Source organism: Salvelinus fontinalis, unplaced genomic scaffold, assembly GCF_029448725.1.
Source record: "Salvelinus fontinalis isolate EN_2023a unplaced genomic scaffold, ASM2944872v1 scaffold_0033, whole genome shotgun sequence".
Classification (NCBI taxonomy): domain Eukaryota; kingdom Metazoa; phylum Chordata; class Actinopteri; order Salmoniformes; family Salmonidae; genus Salvelinus; species Salvelinus fontinalis.
The window spans coordinates 50,697-76,004 of NW_026600242.1; the positions used below are offsets into that span (position 1 = coordinate 50,697).

General features: G+C 46.2%; 1 protein-coding gene across 1 annotated transcript in view; it reads left to right on the forward strand.

Moving 5' to 3' along the window:
- LOC129842341 (integrin alpha-10-like) overlaps window positions 1-25,308 on the forward strand; it is a 54,660-nt gene that overhangs the window by 11,670 nt on the left and 17,682 nt on the right. Inside the window, exons 3-8 of the mRNA XM_055910861.1 lie at window positions 626-735; window positions 878-966; window positions 7,754-7,868; window positions 7,972-8,099; window positions 9,057-9,205; window positions 22,406-22,560. Coding sequence (XP_055766836.1) covers window positions 626-735; window positions 878-966; window positions 7,754-7,868; window positions 7,972-8,099; window positions 9,057-9,205; window positions 22,406-22,560 — 746 coding nt within the window. The remainder of the gene's footprint in view (window positions 1-625; window positions 736-877; window positions 967-7,753; window positions 7,869-7,971; window positions 8,100-9,056; window positions 9,206-22,405; window positions 22,561-25,308) is intronic.

Here is a 25,308-nt window from a genome sequence, read left to right on the forward strand (position 1 = left end):
TACCTGCCGTCCTCCAGGCTACCTGCCGTCCTCCAGGCTACCTGCCGTCCTCCAGGCTACCTGCCGCCCTCCAGGCTGCCTGCCGCCCTCCAGGCTGCCTGCCGCCCTCCAGGCTGCCTGCCGCCCTCCAGGCTGCCTGCCGCCCTCCAGGCTGCCTGCCGCCCTCCAGGCTGCCTGCCGCCCTCCAGGCTGCCTGCCGCCCTCCAGGCTGCCTGCCGCCCTCCAGGCTGCCTGCCGCCCTCCAGGCTGCCTGCCGCCCTCCAGGCTACCTGCCGCCCTCCAGGCTACCTGCCGCCCTCCAGGCTACCTGCCGCCCTCCAGGCTACCTGCCGCCCTCCAGGCTACCTGCCGCCCTCCAGGCTACCTGCCGCCCTCCAGGCTATCTATCGTCCTCCAGGCTACCTACTGTCCTCCAGGCTACCTGCCGTCCTCCAGGCTACCTGCCGCCCTCCAGGCTACCTGCCGTCCTCCAGGCTACCTGCCGTCCTCCAGGCTACCTGCCGTCCTCCAGGCTACCTGCCGTCCTCCAGGCTACCTGCCGCCCTCCAGGCTATCAATTAGTGTATCTGTAGTAGGATGCATTGATAATCTTACCTGATTGGCTGTGTGTGTGATTGTGATGCAGGATGCTGGTTGGTGCTCCTTGGGATGGACCTTCCAATACCAGGAGAGGAGACGTGTACAAATGCATCGTGGGAGAGGAGAGGAGCTCCAACTGCACCAAAACCAACCTAGGTGAGAGACAACCACAGATCTAGAATCAGCTTCCCCTCCGCTGATCCTAATCTTAACCATTAGGAGGAGAAACACTAAACTGACCATAGCTCAGCCTCTAGGTAATGTCATCAACCATCTCTCTCCTCCCTCTCTGTCTCAGGTGAGAGCACGTTACAGAATGTATCTAGAAACCTGAAGAACTCTCATCTAGGAATGACCCTCAGTCCAGACTCACCTGATGGATTCCTGGTACGTTCTCTGTCCCGTTGGCTGACTGGTTGACTGATTGATTGATGAATTGATTGAGTCAGTGGACTAACACGGTCTTGAGTCTTGTAGACAACATGTGTTTGATCCTGGGTTACATATGGCTGTAGGAACTGAGTCAGTCCTGGAGGGATGTGGTGGGGGTGAGAGGAGGAGGTGGTGTGTTTGTTTGGTATGGACTTTTCAATGAGTCAGTCCTGGAGGGATGTGGTGGGGGTGAGAGGAGGAGGTGGTGTGTTTGTTTGGTGTGGACTTTTCAATGAGTCAGCTGAGGGATGTGGTGGGGGTGAGAGGAGGAGGTGGTGTGTTTGTTTGGTGTGGACTTTTCAATGAGTCAGCTGAGGGATGTGGTGGGGGTGAGAGGAGGAGGTGGTGTGTTTGTTTGGTGTGGACTTTTCAATGAGTCAGCTGAGGGATGTGGTGGGGGTGAGAGGAGGAGGTGGTGTGTTTGTTTGGTATGGACTTTTCAATGAGTCAGCTGAGGCCATGTTTAGAAGGAATTAACATTAGAGGCCATGTCTGTGTGTGTTCAGAATCCCCCCTCATTATAGGGCAGCTTTTCTTACCATACATTCAAGCACACACACACACACACACACACACACACACACACACACACACACACACACACACACACACACACACACACACACACACACACACACACACACACACACACACACACACACACACACACACACACACACACACACACACACACACACACACACACACACACACTCTGGGCCACGTTGTCCTAGCAGGGTCTTCTGATCCAGGTATCGCCAGATCTCTATGGTTACAGAGGAATTACTGGGTGGCTGTGCCAGCAAGCAGCCACTCCTGTGTGTGTGTGTCTGCCAGCAGTTTGCAGCTACTCTAGGTGCAGAGTCAAACACAGTTCACTAATGCCAGGGCCAGCGCACCCTGTTTTTGCGTGTGTGTGTATTTTAACCCCTGTGGTAGGGTCTAAAACAGGATCGGAATGGAGCTCCGGCCCTTTGTAATGACAGGCCTACCAAAAGCCATAGCAGCTTTCTCTCATCCCTCTCGCCATCCCTCCCTCTGTCTCTCTCTGTCTCTGTGTCTGTACTGTAGCTGTGCTGGGGCCTTTGGTAATGACAGGGCCATGTTTTCTCTTTCCTCCCTCCCTCCATCACTCTTTTCATTTTTCTTTTGTCTCCTAGTGTGTATGAATGTTGTTCCTTTTATCCTAGCTCTCCTCTCTCCCCACACTCCTCCTTTCCCTTCCTCTCTCTTTGGTTTTAAAGCCAAATAAATAGTAAGCTTTGAAGACATCAATATTGTTATGTGACTGTTCTGCCTCACCTCATTCACTACAATTGGGATTAAATGGCTTTATTGGTCTGCTGCGTTCCAGCTCTGCTAAAATACTCATGAAAACTGCCAACATGTCAACAACTTCTTCACCCCAACCCCCGTGCTCTCTCTCTCTCTCTTCTCCCTCTCTTTCATTTGATCTGTTCTCAAACCACAATTATATGCTTTTCCGTGACATACCCCCACTCGCTTATACCCAATTCTTCTCCTCATCTCTCTTTCACTCTCTCGCTCTCCCTCTCCCCACATCTCTCTCTCTATTTCTCTCTCTCAGTCCCCCTTCTCTCTCTCTGTCTTTCTTTCTCTCTCTCTTTTTTTTTCTCTCTATCGAGCTCTCTCTCAGTTTTCCCTTTCTCTTTCTCTCTCTATCTCTCTCGCTCTCAGTTCCCCCTCTCAATTCAATTCAATTCAAGGGGCTTTATTGGCATGGGAAACATGTGTTAACATTGCCAAAGCAAATGAGGTAGACAATACACAAAAGTGAAACAAACAAAACAAATTAACAGTAAACATTACACATACAGAAGTTTCAAAACAATAAAGACATTTCGAGTGTCATATTAAATATATACAGTGTTGTAACAATGTACAAATGGTTAAAGCACACAAGTTAAAATAAGTAAGCATAAATATGGGTTGTATTTACAATGGTGTTTGTTTTTCACTGGTTGCCCTTTTCTTGTGGCAACAGGTCACAAATCTTGCTGCTGTGATGGCACACTGTGGAATTTCACCCAGTAGATATGGGAGTTTATCAAAATTGGATTTGTTTTCGAATTCTTTGTGGATCTGTGTGATCTGAGGGAAATATGTGTCTCTAATATGGTCATACATTGGGCAGGAGGTTAGGAAGTGCAGCTCGGTTTCCACCTCATTTTGTGGGCAGTGTGCACATAGCCTGTCTTCTCTTGAGAGCCATGTCTGCCTACGGCGGCCTTTCTCAATAGCAAGGCTATGCTCACTGAGTCTGTACATAGTCAAAGCTTTCCTTAAGTTTGGGTCAGTCACAGTGGTCAGGTATTCTGCCACTGTGTACTCTCTGTTTAGGGCCAAATAGCATTCTAGTTTGCTCTGTTTTTTTGTTAATTCTTTCCAATGTGTCAAGTAATTATCTTTTTGTTTTCTCATGATTTGGTTGGGTCTAATTGTGCTGTTGTCCTGGGGCTTTGTGGGGTGTGTTTGTGTTTGTGAACAGAGCCCTAGGACCAGTTTGCTTAGGGGACTCTTCTCCAGGTTCATCTCTCTGTAGGTGATGGCTTTGTTATGGAAGGTTTGGGAATCGCTTCCTTTTAGGTGGTTGTAGAATTTAACGGCTCTTTTCTGGATTTTGATAATTAGTGGGTATCGGCCTAATTCTGCTCTGCATGCATTATTTGGTGTTCTGCATTGTACACGGAGGATATTTTTGCAGAATTCTGCCTCTCTCTCTCTTTCTCTCTCTTTCTCAGTCCCCCCCCTCTCTCTCAGTCCCCCCCCCCTTTTTGTATTAGCCACCCCCTCAATTAAATTTCATTTCAAAGAGCTTTATTGGCATGGGAAACATATGTTTACATTGCCAAAGCAAGTGAAATATACACTGCTCAAAAAAATAAAGGGAACACTAAAATAACACATCCTAGATCTGAATGAATGAAATATTCTTATTAAATACTTTTTTCATTTACATATGTTTGAATGTGCTGACTACAAAATCACACAATAATTATCAATGGAAATCAAATTTATCAACCCATGGAGGTCTGGATTTGGAGTCACACTCAAAATTAATGTGGAAAACCATATTACAGGCTGATCCAACTTTGATGTAATGTCCTTAAAACAAGTCAAAATGAGGCTCAGTAGTGTGTGTGGCCTCCACGTGCCTGTATGACCTCCCTACAACGCCTGGGCATGCTCTTGATGAGGTGGCGGATGGTCTCCTGAGGGATCTCCTCCCAGACCTGGACTAAAGCATCCACCAACTCCTGGACAGTCTGTGGTGCAACGTGGCGTTGGTGGATGGAGCGAGACATGATGTCCCAGATGTGCTCAATTGGATTCAGGTCTGGGGAACGGGCGGGCCAGTCCATAGCATCAATGTCTTCCTCTTGCAGGAACTGCTGACACACTCCAGCCACATGAGGTCTAGCATTGTCTTGCATTAGGAGGAACCCAGGGCCAACCGCACCAGCATATGGTCTCACAAGGGGTCTGAGGATCTCATCTCGGTACCTAATGGCAGTCAGGCTACCTCTGGCGAGCACATGGAGGGCTGTGCGGCCCCCCAAAGAAATGCCACCCCACACGATGACTGACCCACCGCCAAACCGGTCATGCTGGAGGATGTTGCAGGCAGCAGAACGTTCTCCACGGCGTCTCCAGACTCTGTCACGTCTGTCACATGTGCTCAGTGTGAACCTGCTTTCATCTGTGAAGAGCACAGGGCGCCAGTGGTGAATTTGCCAATCTTGGTGTTCTCTGGCAAATTCCAAACGTCCTGCACGGTGTTGGGCTGTAAGCACAACCCCCACCTGTGGATGTCGGGCCCTCATACCACCCTCATGGAGTCTGTTTCTGACCGTTTGAGCAGACACATGCACATTTGTGGCCTGCTGGAGGTCATTTTGCAGGGCTCTGGCAGTGCTCCTCCTGCTCCTCCTTGCACAAAGGCGGAGGTAGCGGTCCTGCTGCTGGGTTGTTGCCCTCCTACGGCCTCCTCCACGTCTCCTGATGTACTGGCCTGTCTCCTGGTAGCGCCTCCATGCTCTGGACACTACGCTGACAGACACAGCAAACCTTCTTGCCACAGCTCGCATTGATGTGCCATCCTGGATGAGCTGCACTACCTGAGCCACTTGTGTGGGTTGTAGACTCCGTCTCATGCTACCACTAGAGTGAAAGCACCGCCAGCATTCAAAAGTGACCAAAACATCAGCCAGGAAGCATAGGAACTGAGAAGTGGTCTGTGGTCACCACCTGCAGAACCACTCCTTTATTGGGGGTGTCTTGCTAATTGCCCATAATTTCCACCTGTTGTCTATTCCATTTGCACAACAGCATGTGAAATTTATTGTCAATCAGTGTTGCTTCCTAAGTGGACAGTTTGATTTCACAGAAGTGTGATTGACTTGGAGTTGCATTGTGTTCTTTAAGTGTTCCCTTTATTTTTTTGAGCAGTGTATAATAAACAAAAGTGATATAAACAATAAAAAATTACACTCACAAAAGTTCCAATGGCTATATACTGTGTTTTAGCGATATGTAAATAGTTAAAGTACACAAGGGAAAATAAATCAATTTAAATATGGTTTGTATTTACGATGGTGTTTGTTCTTCACTGGTTGCCCTTTTCTTGTGGCAACAGGTCACACATCTTTCTGCTGTGATGGCACACGGTGGTATTTCACCCAGTAGATATGGAAGTTTATCAAAATTGGAGTTGTTTTCAAATTATTTGTGGGTCTGTGTAATCTGAAGGAAATATGTCTCTCTATGGTCATACATTTGGCATGAGGTTTGGAAGTGCAGCTCAGTTTCCACTTAATTTTGTGGGCAGTGTGCACATAGCCTGTCTTCTCTTGAGAGCCAGGTCTGCCTACGGTGGCCTTTCTCAATAGCAAGGCTATGTTCACTGAGTCTGTACATAGTCAAAGCTTTCCTTAAGTTTGGGTCGGTCACAGTGGTCAGTTATTCTGCCACTGTGTACTCTCTGTTAAGGGCCACATAGCAATCTAGTTTGCTCTGTTTTTTTGTTGATTCTTTCCAATGTATCAAGTAATTATCTTTTTGTTTTCTCATGATTTGGTTTGGTCTAATTGTGTTGCTGTCCTGGGGCTCTGTAGGGTCTGTTTGTGTATGTGAACAGAGCCCCAGGACTAGCTTGCTTAGGGGACTCTTCTCCAGGTTCATCTCTCTGTAGGTTGGGAATCACTTCCTTTTAGGTGGTTGTAGAATTTAACAGCTCATTTCTTGATTTTGAGAGTAATTGGGTATCCGCGTAATCTTTCCTAGAAGGTCAGCATCCCGGAGTCGCCTCTTCACTGTTGACGTTGAGACTTGTGTTTTGAGGGTACTATTTAAGGAAGCTGCCAGTTGAGGTCTTGTGCAGCATCTGTTTCTCAAATTAGACACTCTAATGTACTTGTCCTCTTGCTCAGTTGTGCACCGGGGCCTCCCACTCCTCTTTCTATTCTGGTTAGAGCCAGTTTGCGCTGTTCTGTGAAGGGAGTAGTACACAGCGTTGTACGAGATCTTCAGTTTCTTGGCAATTTATCACATGGAATAGTCTTCATTTCTCAGAACAAGAATAGACTGACGAGTTTCAGAAGACAAGTCTTTGTTTATGGCCATTTTGAGCCTGTAATCGAACCCACAAATGCCGGTGCTTCAGATACTCAACCAGTCTAAAGAAGGCCAGTTTTATTGCTTCTTTAATCAGAACAACAGTTTTCAGCTGTTCTAACCTAATCGCAAAAGGGTTTTCTAATGATCAATTATCCTTTTCAAATGATAAACTAGGATTAGCTAACACAACGTGCCATTGGAACACAGGAGTGATGGTTGCTGATAATGGGCCTCTGTACGCCTATGTAGATATTCCATAAAAAATCTGCCATTTACAGCTACAAAAGTAATTTACAACATTAACAATGTCTACACTGTATTTCGGATCAATTTGATGATATTTTGATGGACAAAAAAATTGCTTTTCTTTCAAAAACAATGACATTTCTAAGTGACCCCAAATTTTTGAACGGTAGTGTATGTTGAAGACGCTGGGGCTCAAGCTGCATCCCTGTCTCACCCCACGGCCCTGTGGAAAGAAATGTGTGTTTTCGCCAATTTTAACAGCACGCTTATTGTTTGTGTAGATAGATTTTATAATGTTGTATGTTTTTCCCCCAAAACAGCATTTCATCAATTTGTATAGCAGACCCTCATGCCTAATTGAGTCAAAAGCTTTTTTGAAATCAACAAAGCATGAGAAGACTTTGCCTTTGTTTGTTTGACAATTAGGGTGTGCAGGGTGAATACGTGGTCTGTCGTACGGTAACCCCCCCCCTTCTCTCTCTCTCTCTCTCTCTCTCTCTCTGTCTCCAACCCTCTTTCTCTATCTGGGTCTGCCTCTCCTCCACTCAGCCTGCTGGTGTTTATTGGTGTGTTCAGTAGCAGACCTGACCAACAGCCCAGTGGGGAAGTCAACTCTGTCCTTGCCTTGTGCCTCTCACGCTCACCAATAAATCAGTGCAAGCTAGGATGATATGACAGTTGTGTACGTTATGTTACCTTTACAGGTTCACTTAAGGCAGTAATAATAATCACGTGTGTGTGTGTGTGTGTGTGTGTGTGTGTGTGTGTGTGTGTGTGTGTGTGTGTGTGTGTGTGTGTGTGTGTGTGTGTGTGTGTGTGTGTGTGTGTGTGTGTGTGTGTGTGTGTGTGTGTGTTCCAGGCGTGTGCGCCCCTGTGGTCTCAGGAGTGTGGTACGTCAGTCTTCAGTACAGGGATCTGTGCTTCTGTCAGCGATGACCTGGAACCTAGAGAGACCATCGCCCCTACAGCACAGAGTAACTGCGCACACACACACACACACACACACACGGGGTTATGTGGGTCCTTAGTACTCTCAGCGTTCCCTTATGGATCCAATAATGTGTGTTCTCTGTCCAGGATGTGCAACATACATGGACATAGTGATCGTTCTGGATGGCTCCAATAGTATCTATCCCTGGTATGAAGTCCAGAACTTCCTCAGTAACATCCTCAGCAAGTTCCATATCAGCCCAGAACAGATGCAGGTAAGGCTGTGTGCGTGTGTGTGTGTGTGTGTGTGTATGTGCTTGTGTTTGCGTCTGTACATTTATGTGATGAAATCCTCTGGATTCTGCTGGTTGAGTCTCAGTCAACTTGACAAGCCAGTCCTATACACTGAAACACAACACAGTGTGGTAATCTGATGAGAATTAATGGATGGACTTATGCAATGGCACTAGAGCTGGCCTAAACATGAGGGGAGAGGAAACATGAGGGGAGAGGAACATGAGGGGTGAAGAAACATGAGGGGAGAGGAAACATGAGGGGAGAGGAAACATGAGGGGAGAGGGAACATGAGGGGAGAGGGAACATGAGGGGAGAGGCAACATGAGGAGAGAGGCAACATGAGGAGAGAGGCAACATGAGGGGAGAGGCAACATGAGGAGGGAGGAAACATGAAGGGAGAGGCAACATGAGGGGAGAGGCAACATGAGGAGGGAGGAAACATGAAGGGAGAGGCAACATGAGGGGAGAGGAAACATGAGGGGAGAGGGGAGAGGAAACATGAGGGGAGAGGAAACATGAGGGGAGAGGGGAGAGGAAACATGAGGGAAGAGGAAACATGAGGGGAGAGGAAACATGAGGGGAGAGGGGAGAGGAAACATGAGGGGAGAGGGGAGAGGAAACATGAGGGGAGAGGGAACATGAGGGGAGAGGGAACATGAGGGGAGAGGAAACATGAGGGGAGAGGAAACATGAGGGGAGAGGAAACATGAGGGGAGAGGGGAGAGGAAACATGAGGGGAGAAGAAGTAGCAGTGGGGTAGAGGTTTTGGTTGAGGATTGGAGAGGGAGATGGGGAGAAGTAGAGGACAGGGGGAATGTGGGTTCATGCTCTATCTGTGGATATCCCACTGTTTGCTCAACTACATTGGAAAGACAGCCAGACACCATTGTGTGTGTGGTTTTGTTTCTACCATGACCGTGTATGGTTGTGTTCAGGTGGGGGTTTTGCAGTACGGTGAGGTTGCGGTCCATGAGTGGTCACTGAGAGACTACCAGACAACACAGGAGGTGGTTGAAGCAGCTAAGAACATCAGCCGACAGGAGGGGCGGGAGACACGCACAGCATACGCCATCCACATGGGCTGGTACGTCTGTCAATCATTCATAAGCCATTCTCATTGGCTGGTCAATGTCTCAATCATAACTCACTCTGCCCTTTAACAATGTCAAATATTTCCTTATTCTTTTCTTCTCTGTGGAACATGGAATCCAGCTGAGGCTGAGGGGTATCGAGGGGTCAGAGGTCAAAGCATAACAAACAGCTGTCTAATATGGACACCTGATATCTCACACCATAAAAGTTATCCTTTGAAAATTACATTCCTCCTTTATTAAACTCACATACATATAGTGTACCACACCCGTACTCTACACGCCACGGCTTTCATTCTCACTCACACACACCCGTACTCTACACGCCACGGCTTTCATTCTCACACACACACACACACACACACACACACACACACATAAGCAAGGCAGGTAATTGGAGAGTTCCTGTTTTCCAGCACATTTAAAGGTAAATGGTCAGGATGTGAGAAGGGCAGTTTAAAGAGAAGTCAATGGAAAGTTTAAAAGCAGTTTAAAAGCCGTTTAAAAGCGGTGACTGGAAATACAGGCACCACCCTTGTAGACTGTCATTACCTTTCATCCACAGCACCGCTACGTAAAACAGACAGCTTTCTTTTACTAATACTATTAACCAATGTTCCCTCCAATGTTTTTCAACACTGAGCAAATTTCAGGTCAACTGAGCGGAAAGTTGAACGGGAAAATTCTGTGCAACTTCTGGCATGCGTTTACTGTGAACACTGAGGCTGTACCCGTTTTAAGTTTGTTTTAACAGTGGTCAAGTAGGCTACTGTGGCTATTTGATCTTAATGTAGGCCTACTAGAGTGGCATACCATCAACAATGGAGAAAATGCATCCCATAACATTTTAACATGGAAATAGCTGTTCTATCATTCAGGATACAGTAGCAGCCAATGTGTTGTGCTCAAGGTAGGCCTACATTCTATGAGACTTTTGAAAAAACATGCAGAGCTTGACATTAGCCTGTTTATCCACTTGTCCTTCAGATGAGGTGACTGAAAATGTTGTTGTGTTGTTTGATGCAAGAAACCACTTTACAAAATAAAATGCATCATTATTCCCATACCATTATTACAGAGAATCAGACAAATTATGCTCCCCTCTGCCTACTGGCTACTTAGCTTATTCAACCTATTTAAAAATACAACACAGATTTTCAAAGATGTCTAGAAATGCACACGTTTTGTGCTCTTGTAGGAAGCAACCACTCCCCTATTGCTGACTACAGATTCTATATAACTGGGCTAATAACTCCCTAACTAGCGAAGGATATGAACAAATGTGCACAAGTGGCTACATGCAGCTCTCACTTTGATCTCAAAACAACAAATGTTATCTACTGACAACTGCTTATGCTGTAAACAGTCCAGTTCAAAGTGAAAGTCACAGACCCATATATGGCAATGGTCTATTTGCATATAGGCCTACTGCAGCTCTGATTGGTTATAGCACACCGGTCTGTGTAGAGTATGGGCCTGTGCAATAGAATCCTACTCCGCTGCATTCTGAATACAACAACATCTCTTGCAAAGTTGGTTTTGTTTTGGTATGTTGTATTGAAACAGGCTAATATTGCGTTGATTCGATCACAATTTCCACAGTAAAGGGAAACGTTGATAGTGTTAACTAACGGAAAACTCTAGAAAGTTGATTGAAGTTCAATCTCATGCTTCTCTGCTTGTGCTGATATTTATTCTGCACAGCAGTCCAGGGGGAGTTGTGCATGCGCACTGCACGCAGTTTAGAGGGGACATTGGTAATAACTAGAGGTCGACCGATTAATCGGAATGGCCGATTAATTAGGGCCGATTTCAAGTTTTCATAACAATCAGAAATCCGTATTTTTGGACACCGATTTGGCCGATTTTAATTTTAATTTAACATTTTTACACCTTTATTTAACTAGGCAAGTCAGTTCAGAACACATTCTTATATTCAATGACGGCCTAGGAACTGTGGGTTAACTGCCTTGTTCAGGGGCAGAATGACTGATTTTTACCTTGTCAGCTCGGGGATTCAATCTAGTTCAAACTAGTCCAACGCTCTAACCACCTGCCTTACATTGCACTCCACGAGGAGCCTGCCTGTTACGCGAATGCAGTAAGAAGCCAAGGTAAGTTCTTAGCTAGCATTAAACTTATCTTATAAAAAACAATCAATCAATCATAAACACTAGTTAACTACACATGGGTGATGATATAACTAGTTTATCTAGCGTGTCCTGCGTTGCATATAATCAATGCGGTGCGCATTCGCGAAAAAGGACTGTCGTTGCTCCAACGTGTACCTAACCATAAACATCACTGCCTTTCTTAAAATCAATACACAAGTTTATATTTTTAAACCTGCATATTTAGTTAATTTTGCCTGCTAACATGAATTTCTTTTAACTAGGGAATGTAACGATGTTCCTCCTCCTCTTCATACGAAGAGGAGGAGTAGTGATTCAACCAACATGCAGCGGGTTGTGAATACATAATGAATTTATTAAGGTAAACGACGAAACACGAAAACAAACACTGGGAAGGATTACAAAAATAACAAAAAATGAATGTATACTGACCTAAACCATGAGTACTTACATAAAACACGAAGCACGTAGGAACAGGTACAGACTATGACAAACCGAACGAACAAACGCTACAGTCCCGTGTGGTACAGACACGGACGACAATCACCCACAAACAAACAGTGAGAACACCCTACCTTAATATGACTCTCAATTAGAGGAAAACGCAAAACACCTGCCTCTAATTAAGAGCCATACCAGGCAACCCAAAACCAACATAGAAACAGAAAACATAGACTGCCCACCCAAAACTCACGCCCTGACCATCACACACATACAAAACAACAGAAAACAGGTCAGGAACGTGACAGAGAAATTGTGTCACTTCTCTTGCAACAGAGTCAGGGTATATGCAGCAGTTTGGGCCGCCTGACTGGTTGCGAACTGTGTGAAGACTATTTCTTCCTAACAAAGACAGCCAACTTCGCCAAACGGGGGATGATTTAACAAAAGCGCATTTGCGAAAAAAGCACAATCGTTGCACGACTGTACCTAACCATAAACATCAATGCCTTTCTTAAAATCAATACACAGAAGTATATATTTTTAAACCTGCATATTTAGCTAAACTTAAACTCATGTTAGCAGGCAATATTAACCAGGTGAAATTGTGTCACTTCTCTTGCGTTCATTGCACGCAGAGTCAGGGTATATGCAACAGTTTGGGCCGCCTGGCTCGTTGCGAACTAATTTGCCTGAATTTTACGTAATTATGACAACATTGAAGGTTGTGCAATGTAACAGGAATATTTATACTTATGGATGCCACCCGTTAGATAAAATACGGAACGGTTCCGTATTTCACTGAAAGAATAAATGTTGTGTTTTCGAAATGATCGTTTCCGGATTCGACCATATTAATGACCTAAGACCGTATTTCTGTGTGTTATTATGTTATAATTAAGTCTATGATTTGATATTTGATAGAGCAGTCTGACTGAGCAATGGTAGGCAGCAGCAGGCTCGTACGCATTCATTCAAACAGCACTTTCGTGAGTTTTGCCAGCAGCTCTTCGCAATGCTTCAAGCATTGAGCTGTTTATGACTTCAAGCCTATCAACTCCCGAGATTATGCTGGTGTAACCGATGTGAAATGGCTAGCTAGTTAGCGGGGTGCGCGCTAATAGCGTTTCAATCGGCGACGTCAATCACTCTGATACTTGGAGTAGTTGTTCCCCTTGCTCTGCAAGGGCCGCGGCTTTTGTGGAGCGATGGGTAACGATGCTTCGAGGGTGGCTGTTGTCGATGTGTTCCTGGTTCGAGCCCAGGTAGGGTCGAGGAGAGGGACGGAAGCCATACTGTTACACTGGCAATACTAAAGCCTTGTTTATGAGTGCTGGGTCGAAATGGTCATAGAACGGTCTGTCTCTCTGTCTGCCTGTCTGTCTGTCTATCTGCCTGCCTGCCTGCCTGTCTCTCTGTCTGTCTGCATGTCTGTCTCTTTGTCTGTCTGTCTGTCTCATTGTCTGCCTGTCTGTCTCTTTGCCTGCCTGTCTGCCTGTCTGTGCTGTTTTGTTTTTTGGACTTCTTGTATGAATCAAACACATACAGATGAAAAGATACCAGAGCTGGCATTGGTAGGAAGACTGACGGGGTTGGCTGTTGCTGGGTCAGCAGAGCTGCAGGTGTGGCCACTGTAGTACAGCCTGGTTAGCTCCTACAGCCACTGCAGCTGTACAAACACACACACGCACACACAGTCACGCACACACACACACTCTGGAGGAGTGTGAGAAGAGAAACATCACCGGATACGCCATAGCAGAGAACACACACAGACACACACACACTCCTCCCTCTCTTCTCATCTCTCTCTCCTCCCTCTCTTCTCATCTCTCTCCCCTCCCTCTCTTCTCCTCTCACTCCTCCCTCTCCTCTCCCTCCCTACCCTTTCTCTCTCCCTCTCCTCCCTCTCTCCTCTTGTCTCTGGCTGGCTGTATAATTAGCAGGCTGTGCAGGGGAAAGGGTTGTTTTTAACCAGACCGTTTCTTGCGGGTTCACCACATACTTTATATTTAGCTTGGGCCAGAAAGTGTCCAGTGGTCAAAACAGGTCACCACCAGACAAACAGGGTGTGGTTATATGTATGGTGTGTACGTGTCTGTGCATGTGTGTACTTGTATGTGTACAAGTGTGTGTGTGTGTGTGTGTGTGTGTGTGTGTGTGTGTGTGTGTGTGTGTGTGTGTGTGTGTGTGTGTGTGTGTGTGTGTGTGTGTGTGTGTGTGTGTGTGTGTGTGTGTGTGTGTGTGTGTGTGTGTGTGTGTGTGTGTGTGTGTTGTCGTTGCACATCCTTTGTGTTTAGGTTAGATTGAGTGTCATGGTAACACCAGCGATGTGGTAGAGCTGTACTTTAAAAGGAAATTACCAACTGTATTTAATGACTAGACTGACTGACTGACTGACTGTCTGATTGACTGACTGACTGACTGACTGACTGTCTGATTGACTGTCTGACTGAATGACTATCGGACTACCTGTCTGACTGATTGTCGGACTGCGTATCTGACTGACTGTCTGTCTGAATGACTGCCTGTCGGACTGACTGACTGACTGACTGTCGGACTGCCTGTCTGTCTAACTCATATATGGTCAAGTCTGGCCTGATTACGCCTATGGTTATTTGTCATTTTAGGGGATTTTTCAGGGTCTGTGTCACTATCCGTATCGTAACCAATCTGTTTGATAAACAGTTCTTGGAAGCGATCACACACACACACACGTCTTTGTCACTCTCCCTCTCACACCCAATTTCTGTTTTTCCAACTGTGTTATTAACTCTGAGGATCACTCTACGTGATATATTATCTTCTTCTAGCGGCTGTTTATTTTAGATGTAGGGAAACTCTGTGTATACTAACTCTACCCTAATCTTACCTCTCTTTCTCTCCTCTATCCTCTCCCTCCCTTTCTTTCTCTCCTCTATCCTCTCCCTCCATCTCTTTCTCTCCTCTATCCTCTCCCTTTCTCTTTCTCTCCTCTATCCTCTCCCTCCCTCTCTTTCTCTCCTCTATCCTCTCCCTTTCTCTTTCTCTCCTCTATCCTCTCCCTTTCTCTTTCTCTCCTCTATTCTCTCCCTCCCTCTCTTTCTCTCCTCTATCCTCTCCCTTTCTCTTTCTCTCCTCTATTCTCTCCCTTTCTCTTTCTCTCCTCTATCCTCTCCCTTTCTCTTTCTCTCCTCTATCCTCTCCCTCCCTCTCTTTCTCTCCTCTATTCTCTCCCTCTCTTTCTCTCCCTCCCTCTCTTTCTCTCCTCTATCCTCTCCCTTTCTCTTTTTTTTCTCTATCCTCTCCCTCCCTCTCTTTCTCTCCTCTATCCTCTCCCTCCCCCTCTTTCTCTCCTCTATCCTCTCCCTCCCTCTCTTTCTCTCCTCCATTCTCTCCCTCCCTCTCTTTCTCTCCTCTATTCTCTCCCTCCCTCTCTTTCTCTCCTCTATTCTCTCCCTCCCTCTCTTTCTCTCCTCTATCCTCTCCCTTTCTCTTTTTCTTCTCTATCCTCTCCCTCCCTCTCTTTCTCTCCTCTATTCTCTCCCTCCCTCTCTTTCTCTCCTCTATCCTCTCCCTTTCTCGTTTTCTTCTCTATCCTCTCCCTCCCTCTCTTTCTCTCCTCTATTCTCTCCCTCCCTCTCTTTCTCTCCTCTATTCTCTCCCTCCCTCTCTTTCTCTCCTCTATCCTCCCTCTCCCTCTCTTTCTCTCCTCTATCCTCCCTCTCCCTTTCTCTTTTTCTTCTCTATCCTCCCTCTCCCTTTCTCTTTCTCTCCTCTATCCTCCCTCTCCCTTTCTCTTTTTCTTCTTTATCCTCCCTCTCTCTTTCTCTTTCTCTCCTCTATTCTCCCCCTCCCTCTCTTTCTCTCCTCTATCCTCTCCCTCCCTCTCTTTCTCTCCTCTATCCTCCCTCTCCCTCTCTTTCTCTCCTCTATCCTCCCTCTCCCTCTCTTTCTCTCCTCTATCCTCCCTCTCCCTTTCTCTTTTTCTTCTCTATCCTCCCTCTCCCTTTCTCTTTCTCTCCTCTATCCTCCCTCTCCCTCCCTCTCTTTCTCTCCTCTATTCTCTCCCTTTCTCTTTTTCTTCTCTACCCTCTCCCTCCCTCTCTTTCTCTCCTCTATCCTCCCTCTCCCTTTCTCTTTTTCTTCTCTACCTTTCTGTCTTCCTTTTGTACCCACATTCCTTTGCTCCTCTCTTTCTCTGTTCTGTCTTTCCTGCTCACTCACTTGTTCTCTCATCTCTTTCATCTTATCATGTTTCAAGGTATGTGTCACGTCTATCGTTGAATGAGTGAGACCAAAGCGCAGCGTGGAAAGTGTTCATGATAATTTAATAATGAAACACCGACAAAACAACAAAACAATATAAACAAACGTAAAGTTCTGCAGGGCTTTCAGTTACTGTGCAAAAACAACTTCCCACAAACTAGGGTGGAAAAACATCAGAGACAACGATAGACAGCTGCCTCTGATTGGGAACCATACCCGGCCAACAAAGAAATAGAAAACTAGAATGCCCACCCAAATCACACCCTGACCTAACCAAATAGAGTAATAAAAAGTCTCTCTAAGGTCAGGGCGTGACAGTACCGGACTGAAGGGCGCCTCTGGAAGCTCCCGACTGAAGGGCGCCTCTGGAAGCTCCCGACTGAAGGGTGCCTCTGGAAGCTCCGGGCTGGGCGCAGGCACAGGACTCACCAGGCTGGGGAGACACACAGGAGGCCTCTTCCTTGGCCGAGGCACCGGATACACTGGGCCGTGGAGGCGCACTGGCGGTCTCGAGCGCAGAGCTGGCACCACCCATTCTGGCTGGATGCCCACTTCCACCCTGCAAATGCGGGACGCTGGCACCCGAGCACACCGGCCTGTGAATGCTCGGCCGAGACACAGTGCGCATCACCCCATAGCACGGGGCCTGACCAGTCACATGCTCGCCACGGTAAGCACGAGGAGTTGGCTCAGGTCTCCAACCTGACTCCGCCACACTCCCCGTGTACCCCCCCCAAAATGTTTTGGGGCTGCCTCTCGGGCTTCCTTGCCAGCCGTGTTCCCGTGTAATCCTTGACCCCTTTCCTAGCTGCCTCCGCCTTCCTGGCTGCCTCCACCTGTTCCCATGGGAGGCGATCCCTTCCAGCCAGGATCTCCTCCCATGTGTAGGATCCCTTGCCGTCCAGGATGTCCTCCCATGTCCAGTCCTCTCTTCCACGCTGCTTGGTCCTTTGGTGGTGGGTAGTTCTGTCACGGCCGTCAAAGAGAGGAGACCAAGGCGCAGCGTGGGATGCGTACATACTTCTTTATTCCAAAGAACGAACACTAAACAAAATAACAAACGAACCGTGAAGCTATACAAAAATGAGTGCTGACAGGCAACTACACATAGACAACTACCCACAAATATAGGTGGGAAAAGGCAACCTAAGTATGGTTCTCAATCAGAGACAACGATAGACAGCTGCCTCTGATTGAGAACCACACACGGCCAAACACACAGAAATACAAATCATAGAAAAAGAAACATAGAATGCCCACCCAAATCACACCCTGACCAAACCAAAATAGAGACATAAAAAGCTCTCTACAGTCAGGGCGTGACACAGGTCAGGCAGAGGTCGGTAATCCAGAGTAAAGGCAAAGGTACAGGACGGCAGGCAGGCTCAGGGTCAGGTCAGGCAGGAAAGGTCGAAACCGGGAAACTAGAAAACAGGGACTATAGCAAAGACAGGAGCAAGGGACAACGCTGGTAGGTTTAAACAGACAAAACAAACTGCCACAGACAGACAGAAAACACAGGTATAAATACCCAGGGGATAAGTGGGGAAGATGGGCGACACCTGGAGGGGGTGGAGACAAGCACAAGGACAGGTGAAACAGATCAGGGCATGACACATCTCTTTCTCTTTCTCTGTTCTGTCTTTCCTGCTCATTCACTTGTTCTCTCATCTCTTTTTCTCTTTCTCTTCCCTCTCCTCTCCTTCTCCCACCTTTCTCTCCCCTCTCTCTTTCTTCCTCCTCTCTCCCGCTCTCTCTGTAGTAGTCGAGGTCTGTGAAGCGCTTTACGTAGTGTGGACGATAAGTCAAATCAGATCAACGTCTATTTGTCATGTGCGCCGAATACAACAGGTGTAGTAGACCTTACAGTGAAATGCTTACTTACAAGCCCTAACCAACAGTGCAATTTTTAAGTAAAAAATAGGTATTAGGTAAACAATAGATAAGTAAAGAGATACAAAATAAAAATAAAACAGTAAAATGACAGTGAAAATAACAGTAACCAGTAACCGCCTGGTTATATACAGGACAGGTGGTACCGGTACAGAATCAATGTTCGGGGGCACCGGTTAGTCAGGCTAATTGAGGTAAAATGTAGGTGAATGTATAGTTAAAGTGACTATGCATAGATAATAAACAGAGAGTAGTAGCAGCGTGGGGGGACAATGCAAATATTCTGGGTAGCCATTTGATTACCTGTTCAGGAGTCTTATGGTCCTATAGTTGGTGCTCTGGTACCGCTTGCCATGTGGTAGTAGAGAGAACAGTCTATGACTGGGGTGGCTGGGGTCTGTGACAATTTTTAGGGCCTTCCTTTGACACCGCCTGGTATATAGGTCCTGGATGGCAGGGAGCTTGGCCCCAGTGATGTACTGGACCATACGCACTACCCTCTGTACACTACCCACTTGAAGCTCTCAACCTGCTCCACTTTCTTATCCGTATCTTTTTGAAACTGCATTGTTGGTTTGGGGCTCGTAAGTAAGCATTTTACTGTAAGTTCTACACCTGTTGTATTTGGCGCATGTGACTAATAAAATTTGATTTGATTTTGATTTACAGCCCCGTCGATGAGAATGGGGGCGTGCTCGGTCCTCCTTTTCCTGTAGTCCACAATCATATCCTTTGTCTTGATTACGTTGAGAGACAGGTTGTTATTCTGGCACCACCTGGCCAGGTCTCTGACCTCCTCCCTATAGGCTGTCTCGTCATTGTCGGTGATCAGGCCTACCACTGTTGTGTCGTCTGCAAACGTAATGATGGTGTTGGAGTTGTGCCTGGCCATGCAGTCGTGGGTGAACACGGAGTATAGGAGGGGACTGAGCATGCACCGCTGAGGGGCTCCATTGTTGAGGATCAGCGTGGCAGATGTGTTGCTACCTACCCTCACCACCTGGGGGCGGCCCATTAGGAAGTCCAGGATCCAGTTGCAGAGGGAGATGTTTAGTCCCTGGGTCCTTAGCTTAGTGATGAGCTCCGTGGGCACTATGGTGTTGAACTCTGAGCTGTAGTCAATGAACAGCATTCTTACGGAGGTGTTCCTTTTGTCCAGGTGGGAAAGGGCAGTGTGGAGTGCAATAGAGATTGCATCATCTGTGGATCTGTTTGAGCGGTATGCAAATTGGAGTGGGTCTAGCGTTTCTGGGATAATGGTGTTAATGTGAGCCATGACCAGCCTTTCAAAGCACTTCATGGCTACAGACGTGAGTGCTACGGGTCTGTAGTCATTTAGGCAGGTCATCTTAGTGCTCTTGGGCACAGGGACTATGGTGGTCTGCTTGAAACATAATGGTATTACAGACTCAGACAGGGAGAGGTTGAAAATGTCAGTGAAGACACTTGCAAGTTGGTCAGCACATTCCCGGAGCACACTTCCTGGTAATCCGTCTGGCCCAGTGGCCTTGTGAATGTTGACCTGTTTAAAGGTCTTACTCACGTCGGCTACGGAAAGTGTGATCACACAGTCGCCCGGAACAGCTGATGCTCTCATGCATGCCTCGGTGTTGCTTGCCTCGAGCGAGCATAGAAGTGATTTAGCTCGTCTGGTAGGCTCGTGTCACTGGGCAGCTCGCGGCTGTGCTTCCCTTTGTAGTCTGTAATAGTTTGTAGGCCCTGCCACATCCGACAAGCGTCGGAGCCGGTGTAGTATGATTCAATCTTAGTCCTGTATTGGCGCTTTGCTTGTTTGATGGTTCGTCTGAGGGTATAGCAGGATTTCTTATTAGCTTCCGAGTCCTGCACCTTGAAAGCGGTAGCCCTAACCTTTAGCTCAGTGCGAATGTTGCCTGTAATCAATGGCTTCTGGTTGGGGTATGTACAGTCACTGTGTGGACGATGTCCTCGATGCACTTATTGATAAAGCCAGTGACTGATGTGGTGTACTCCTCAAGGCCATCGGAAGAATCCCAGAACATATTCCAGTCTGTGCTAGCAAAACTGTCCTGTAGTTTAGCATCTGCTTCATCTGACCATTTTTTTTATAGACTGAGTCACTGGTGCTTCCTACTTTAATTTTAGCTTGTAAGCAGGAATCAGGAGGATAGAATTATGGTCAGATTTGCCAAATGGAGGGCGAGGGAGAGCTTTGTACACGTCTCTGTGTGTGGAGTAAAGGTGATCTATAATTTTTTTCCCTCTGGTTGCGCATTTAACATGCTGATAGAAATGAGGTAAACAGATTTAAGTTTCCCTGCATTAAAGTCCCCGGCCACTAGGAGCGCTGCCTCTGGGTGAGCGGTTTCCTGTTTGCTTATTTCCTTATACAGCTGACTGAGTGAGTCTTAGTGCCAGCATCTGTCTGTGGTGGTAAATAAACAGCCACAAAATAGTGTGGTCTACAGCTTGTCATGAGATACTCTACTTCAGGCGATGATGTTTCAGATCCAACTCTAGAACAATATTTGTGTTTTATTGTGGTTTGGTTCAGGGCAACGGAAAGAGAATGTACATGTAAGCAGTTTGGGTCTTGAACCAGTATGTCCTGTTTTAACCTGTCTAGGACTAGGGTGCCGCTAGCGGCACACCCCCCCCACCCCCACTGAAAAGGCAGAGCCGCGAAATTAAAAAAAAATATTTTTTTTAAATATTTAACTTTCACACATTAAAGTCCAATACAGCTAATGAAAGACACAGATCTTGTGAATCCAGCCAACATGTCCGATTTTTTAAATGTTTTACAGGGAAGACACAATATGTAAAGATGTAAATCTATTACCTAAAAACACATTAGCATAATCCACCATCTTTTATTTGTCCACCAACACCAGTAGCTATCCCCAATTCGGCTAAACTAAGATATTTATAGCCCCTAACCAAGAAAAAAACTCATCAGATGACAGTCTGATAACATATTTATGGTATGGGATAGGTTTTGTTAGAAAAATGTGCATATTTCAGGTAGATGGCATAGTTTACAATTACACCCACCGTCACAAATGGACTAGAATAATTACAATGAGCAACGTGTTTACCTAACTACTAATCATCAAACATTTTGTAAAAATACACAGCATACACTAATCGAAAGACACAGATCCTGTGAATACAGACAATATTTCAGATTTTCTAAGTGTCTTACAGCGAAAACACAATAAATCGTTATATTAGCATAGCACATGTGCAAACATTACCCCAGCATTGATTCTAGCCAAAGAGAGCGATAACGTAAACATCGCCAAAATATATTATTTTTTTCACTAACCTTCTCAGAATTCTTCAGATGACACCCCTGTAACATCACATTACAACATACATATACAGTTTGTTCGAAAATGTGCATATTTAGCCACCAAAATCATGGTTAGACAATGGGAAATGTAGCCCAGCTGGTGAGAAAATGTCCGTGCGCCATATTAGACAGTGATCTACTCGTATACATAAATACTCATAAACGTGACTAAAAAATATAGGGTGGACAGCGATTGATAGACAATTTAATTCTTAATACAATCGCGGAATTACATTTTTTAAATTATCCTTACTTTTCAATACAGTTTGCGCCAAGCGAAGCTACGTCAAACAAGATGGCGTCCTAAGCCACTAACATTTTTCGACAGAAACACGATTTATCATAATAAAAATGTCCTACTTTGAGCTGTTCTTCCATCAGTATCTTGGGCAAAGGATCCTTTCTTGGGTCTAATCGTCTTTTGGTGGAAAGCTGTCCTCTTGCCATGTGGAAATGCCAACTGCGTTCGGGATGAACTGGAAGCGTGCCCAGAGATTCACAGCGTCTCAGAAATAAATGTCCCAAAATCGCACTAAACGGATATAAATTGCTATAAAACGCTTTAAATTAACTACCTTATGATGTTTTTAACTCCTATAACGAGTAGAAACATGACCTGAGAAAGATTACTCCCTAAACTAATGCTTGGAACAAGTGCAGGTCGATGTCCTCCATGCGCATGACGCAGCTGGGAAAGAGTTCCTAGCTACAGGGTTTTTTAATTTATAGTGCCTGTGATTGCGCAATCGACCCCATTCAAATCGTCATCACGTAAAGGCATCCAGGGGAAGACGTAAGCAGTGTCCGTATACTCATAGGAATAACATTGGCCTTAAAACTGACTCCAGAACAGTGGCCAAAATTTCTGAAATCTGACTCCATGTCAGGGAAATTGCTGTAGAATGGGTTCTGTTCCACTTAGACACAAAATTTCAACTCCTATAGAAACTATAGACTGTTTTCTATCCAATAATAATAATAAAATGCATATTGTACGATCAAGAATTTTGTAGGAAGCCGTTTCAAAAATTACACGATTACCATAAATAGTGACAACAGCGCCCCCAGCTTTAACAGTTTTAACATGCTGACAACAGCACTGTGATATTTACCTAATAAAGTTCTTTATATCTGTCTTTGTCCAGCACGGAGGCATTCAGCCCTGAGCGGGGGGCGAGGGAGGGGGCCACCAAGGTCATGATCGTGGTGACGGACGGAGAGTCACATGATGGGGAGGAGCTACCGGACGCTCTGGAGGAGTGTGAGAAGAGAAACATCACCAGATACGCCATCGCTGTGAGTACACACACACACACACACACACACACACACACACACACACACACACACACACACACACACACACACATACACACACACAGAGACGCATGACACACACACACACACACACACACACACACACACACACACACACACACACACACACACACACACACACGCGCACACGCACACACACACACACACACACACACAGAGACGCACGCACACACACACACACAGAGACACATGCACGCACACACACACACACGCACGCACACACACACGCGCACACGCACAAACACACACACACACACACACAGAGACGCATGCACGCACGCACACACACACACACACACACTGTTTCATAGAGCACATGAATGCAGCATGCCTGCTACACCACAAACTCGCTAACCAATATGGCAGACATTCTCACCAACCAACCCCACTCCTGAAATAGCTGTATTGAAACAGCTTTTCCACCATACCACCTCACATACCCTGCATAACGTGAGAGCTAGCCATCCTGCCCATTCAGCCTCAAACTGGCCTGAAATAATGCCTGTGGTCTTTAAAATAGCCCCAGCAAATCACTAACTGAACCCCTCTGGCTCCTTAAAATAACCCAGTGGGTAACAACAGCTATGTCCTGCCCCACCCCACCCCCCTAACACACACACACACACACACAGACACACACATGCACACACACCATCAGTGTCTCGAGTGATGTGGTTTTGGTGGTGTGGTAGAACAGACTCCAGTGGCTGGGTAGTCTGAGACTCCTCCCCAGCCCACAATATAAACACTGGGACCTGCAGAGCCACTGTCACCAGAGGAACCACTTTATAAACACTGGGACCTGCAGAGCCACTGTCACCAGAGGAACCACAATATAAACACTGGGACCTGCAGAGCCACTGTCACCAGAGGAACCACAATATAATAAACACTGGGACCTGCAGAGCCACTGTCACCAGAGGAACCACTTTATAAACACTGGGACCTGCAGAGCCACTGTCACCAGAGGAACCACAATATAAACACTGGGACCTGCAGAGCCACTGTCACCAGAGGAACCACTTTATAAACACTGGGACCTGCAGAGCCACTGTCACCAGAGGAACCACAATATTATAAACACTGGGACCTGCAGAGCCACTGTCACCAGAGGAACCACTTTATAAACACTGGGACCTGCAGAGCCACTGTCACCAGAGGAACCACAATATAATAAACACTGGAACCTGCAGAGCCACTGTCACCAGAGGAACCACTTTATAAACACTGGGACCTGCAGAGCCACTGTCACCAGAGGAACCACAATATAAACACTGGGACCTGCAGAGCCACTGTCACCAGAGGAACCACTTTATAAACACTGGGACCTGCAGAGCCACTGTCAACAGAGGAACCACTTTATAAACACTGGGACCTGCAGAGCCACTGTCACCAAAGGAACCACAATATAAACACTGGGACCTGCAGAGCCACTGTCACCAGAGGAACCACAATATAATAAACACTGGGACCTGCAGAGCCACTGTCACTAGAGGAACCACAATATAAACACTGGGACCTGCAGAGCCACTGTCACCAGAGGAACCACAATATAAACACTGGGACCTGCAGAGCCACTGTCACCAGAGGAACCACAATATAATAAACACTGGGACCTGCAGAGCCACTGTCACCAGAGGAACCACAATATAATAAACACTGGGACCTGCAGAGCCACTGTCACCAGAGGAACCACTTTATAAACACTGGGACCTGCAGAGCCACTGTCACCAGAGGAACCACAATATTATAAACACTGGGACCTGCAGAGCCACTGTCACCAGAGGAACCACAATATTATAAACACTGGGACCTGCAGAGCCACTGTCAGAGAGACGGGTGGACTGAGAGAGAGAGAGACGGGGAGACTGAGAGCGAGAGAGAGAGAGAGAGAGATGGGCCTACAGCAGCATCTAGATCTTCTGCAAAGATTCTGTCAGACCTGGGCCCTGATAGTTAATCTCAGTAAGAAAAAAATAATGGTGTTCTCAAAAAGGTCCAGTTGCCAGGACCATAAATACAAATTCCATCTAGACACTATTGCCCTAGAGCACACAAAAAACGATACATACCTCAGCCTAAACATCAGCGCCACAGATAACTTCCACAAAGCTGTGAACGATCTGAGAGACAAGGCAAGAATTAGGATCTGGCTAAAAATACTTGAATCAGTTATAGAACCCATTGCCCTTTATGGTTGTGAGGTCTGGGGTCCGCTCACCAACTAAGAATTCACAAAATGGGACAAACACCAAATTGAGACTCTGCATGCAGAAGTCTACAAAAATATATTTTGTGTACAACGTAAAACACCAAATAATGCATGCAGAGCAGAATTAGGCCGATATCCACTAATTATCAAAATCCAGAAAAGAGACGTTAAATTCTACAACCACCTAAAAGGGAGCGATTCCCAAACCATCGATAACAAAGCCATCACCTACAGAGAAATTATCATGAGAAAACAAAAAGATAATTACTTGATACATTGGAAAGAATTAACAAAAAAACAGAGCAAACTCAAATGCTATTTGGCCCTAAACAGAGAGTACACAGTGGCAGAATACCTGACCACTGTGACTGACCCTAACTTAAGGAAAGTTTTGACTATGTCCAGACTCAGTGAGCATAGAATTTAGACAAACTCCCATATATGTTTGGTGAAATATCACAGTAGCAAGATTTGTGAGAGAGAGAGAGAGAGAGAGAT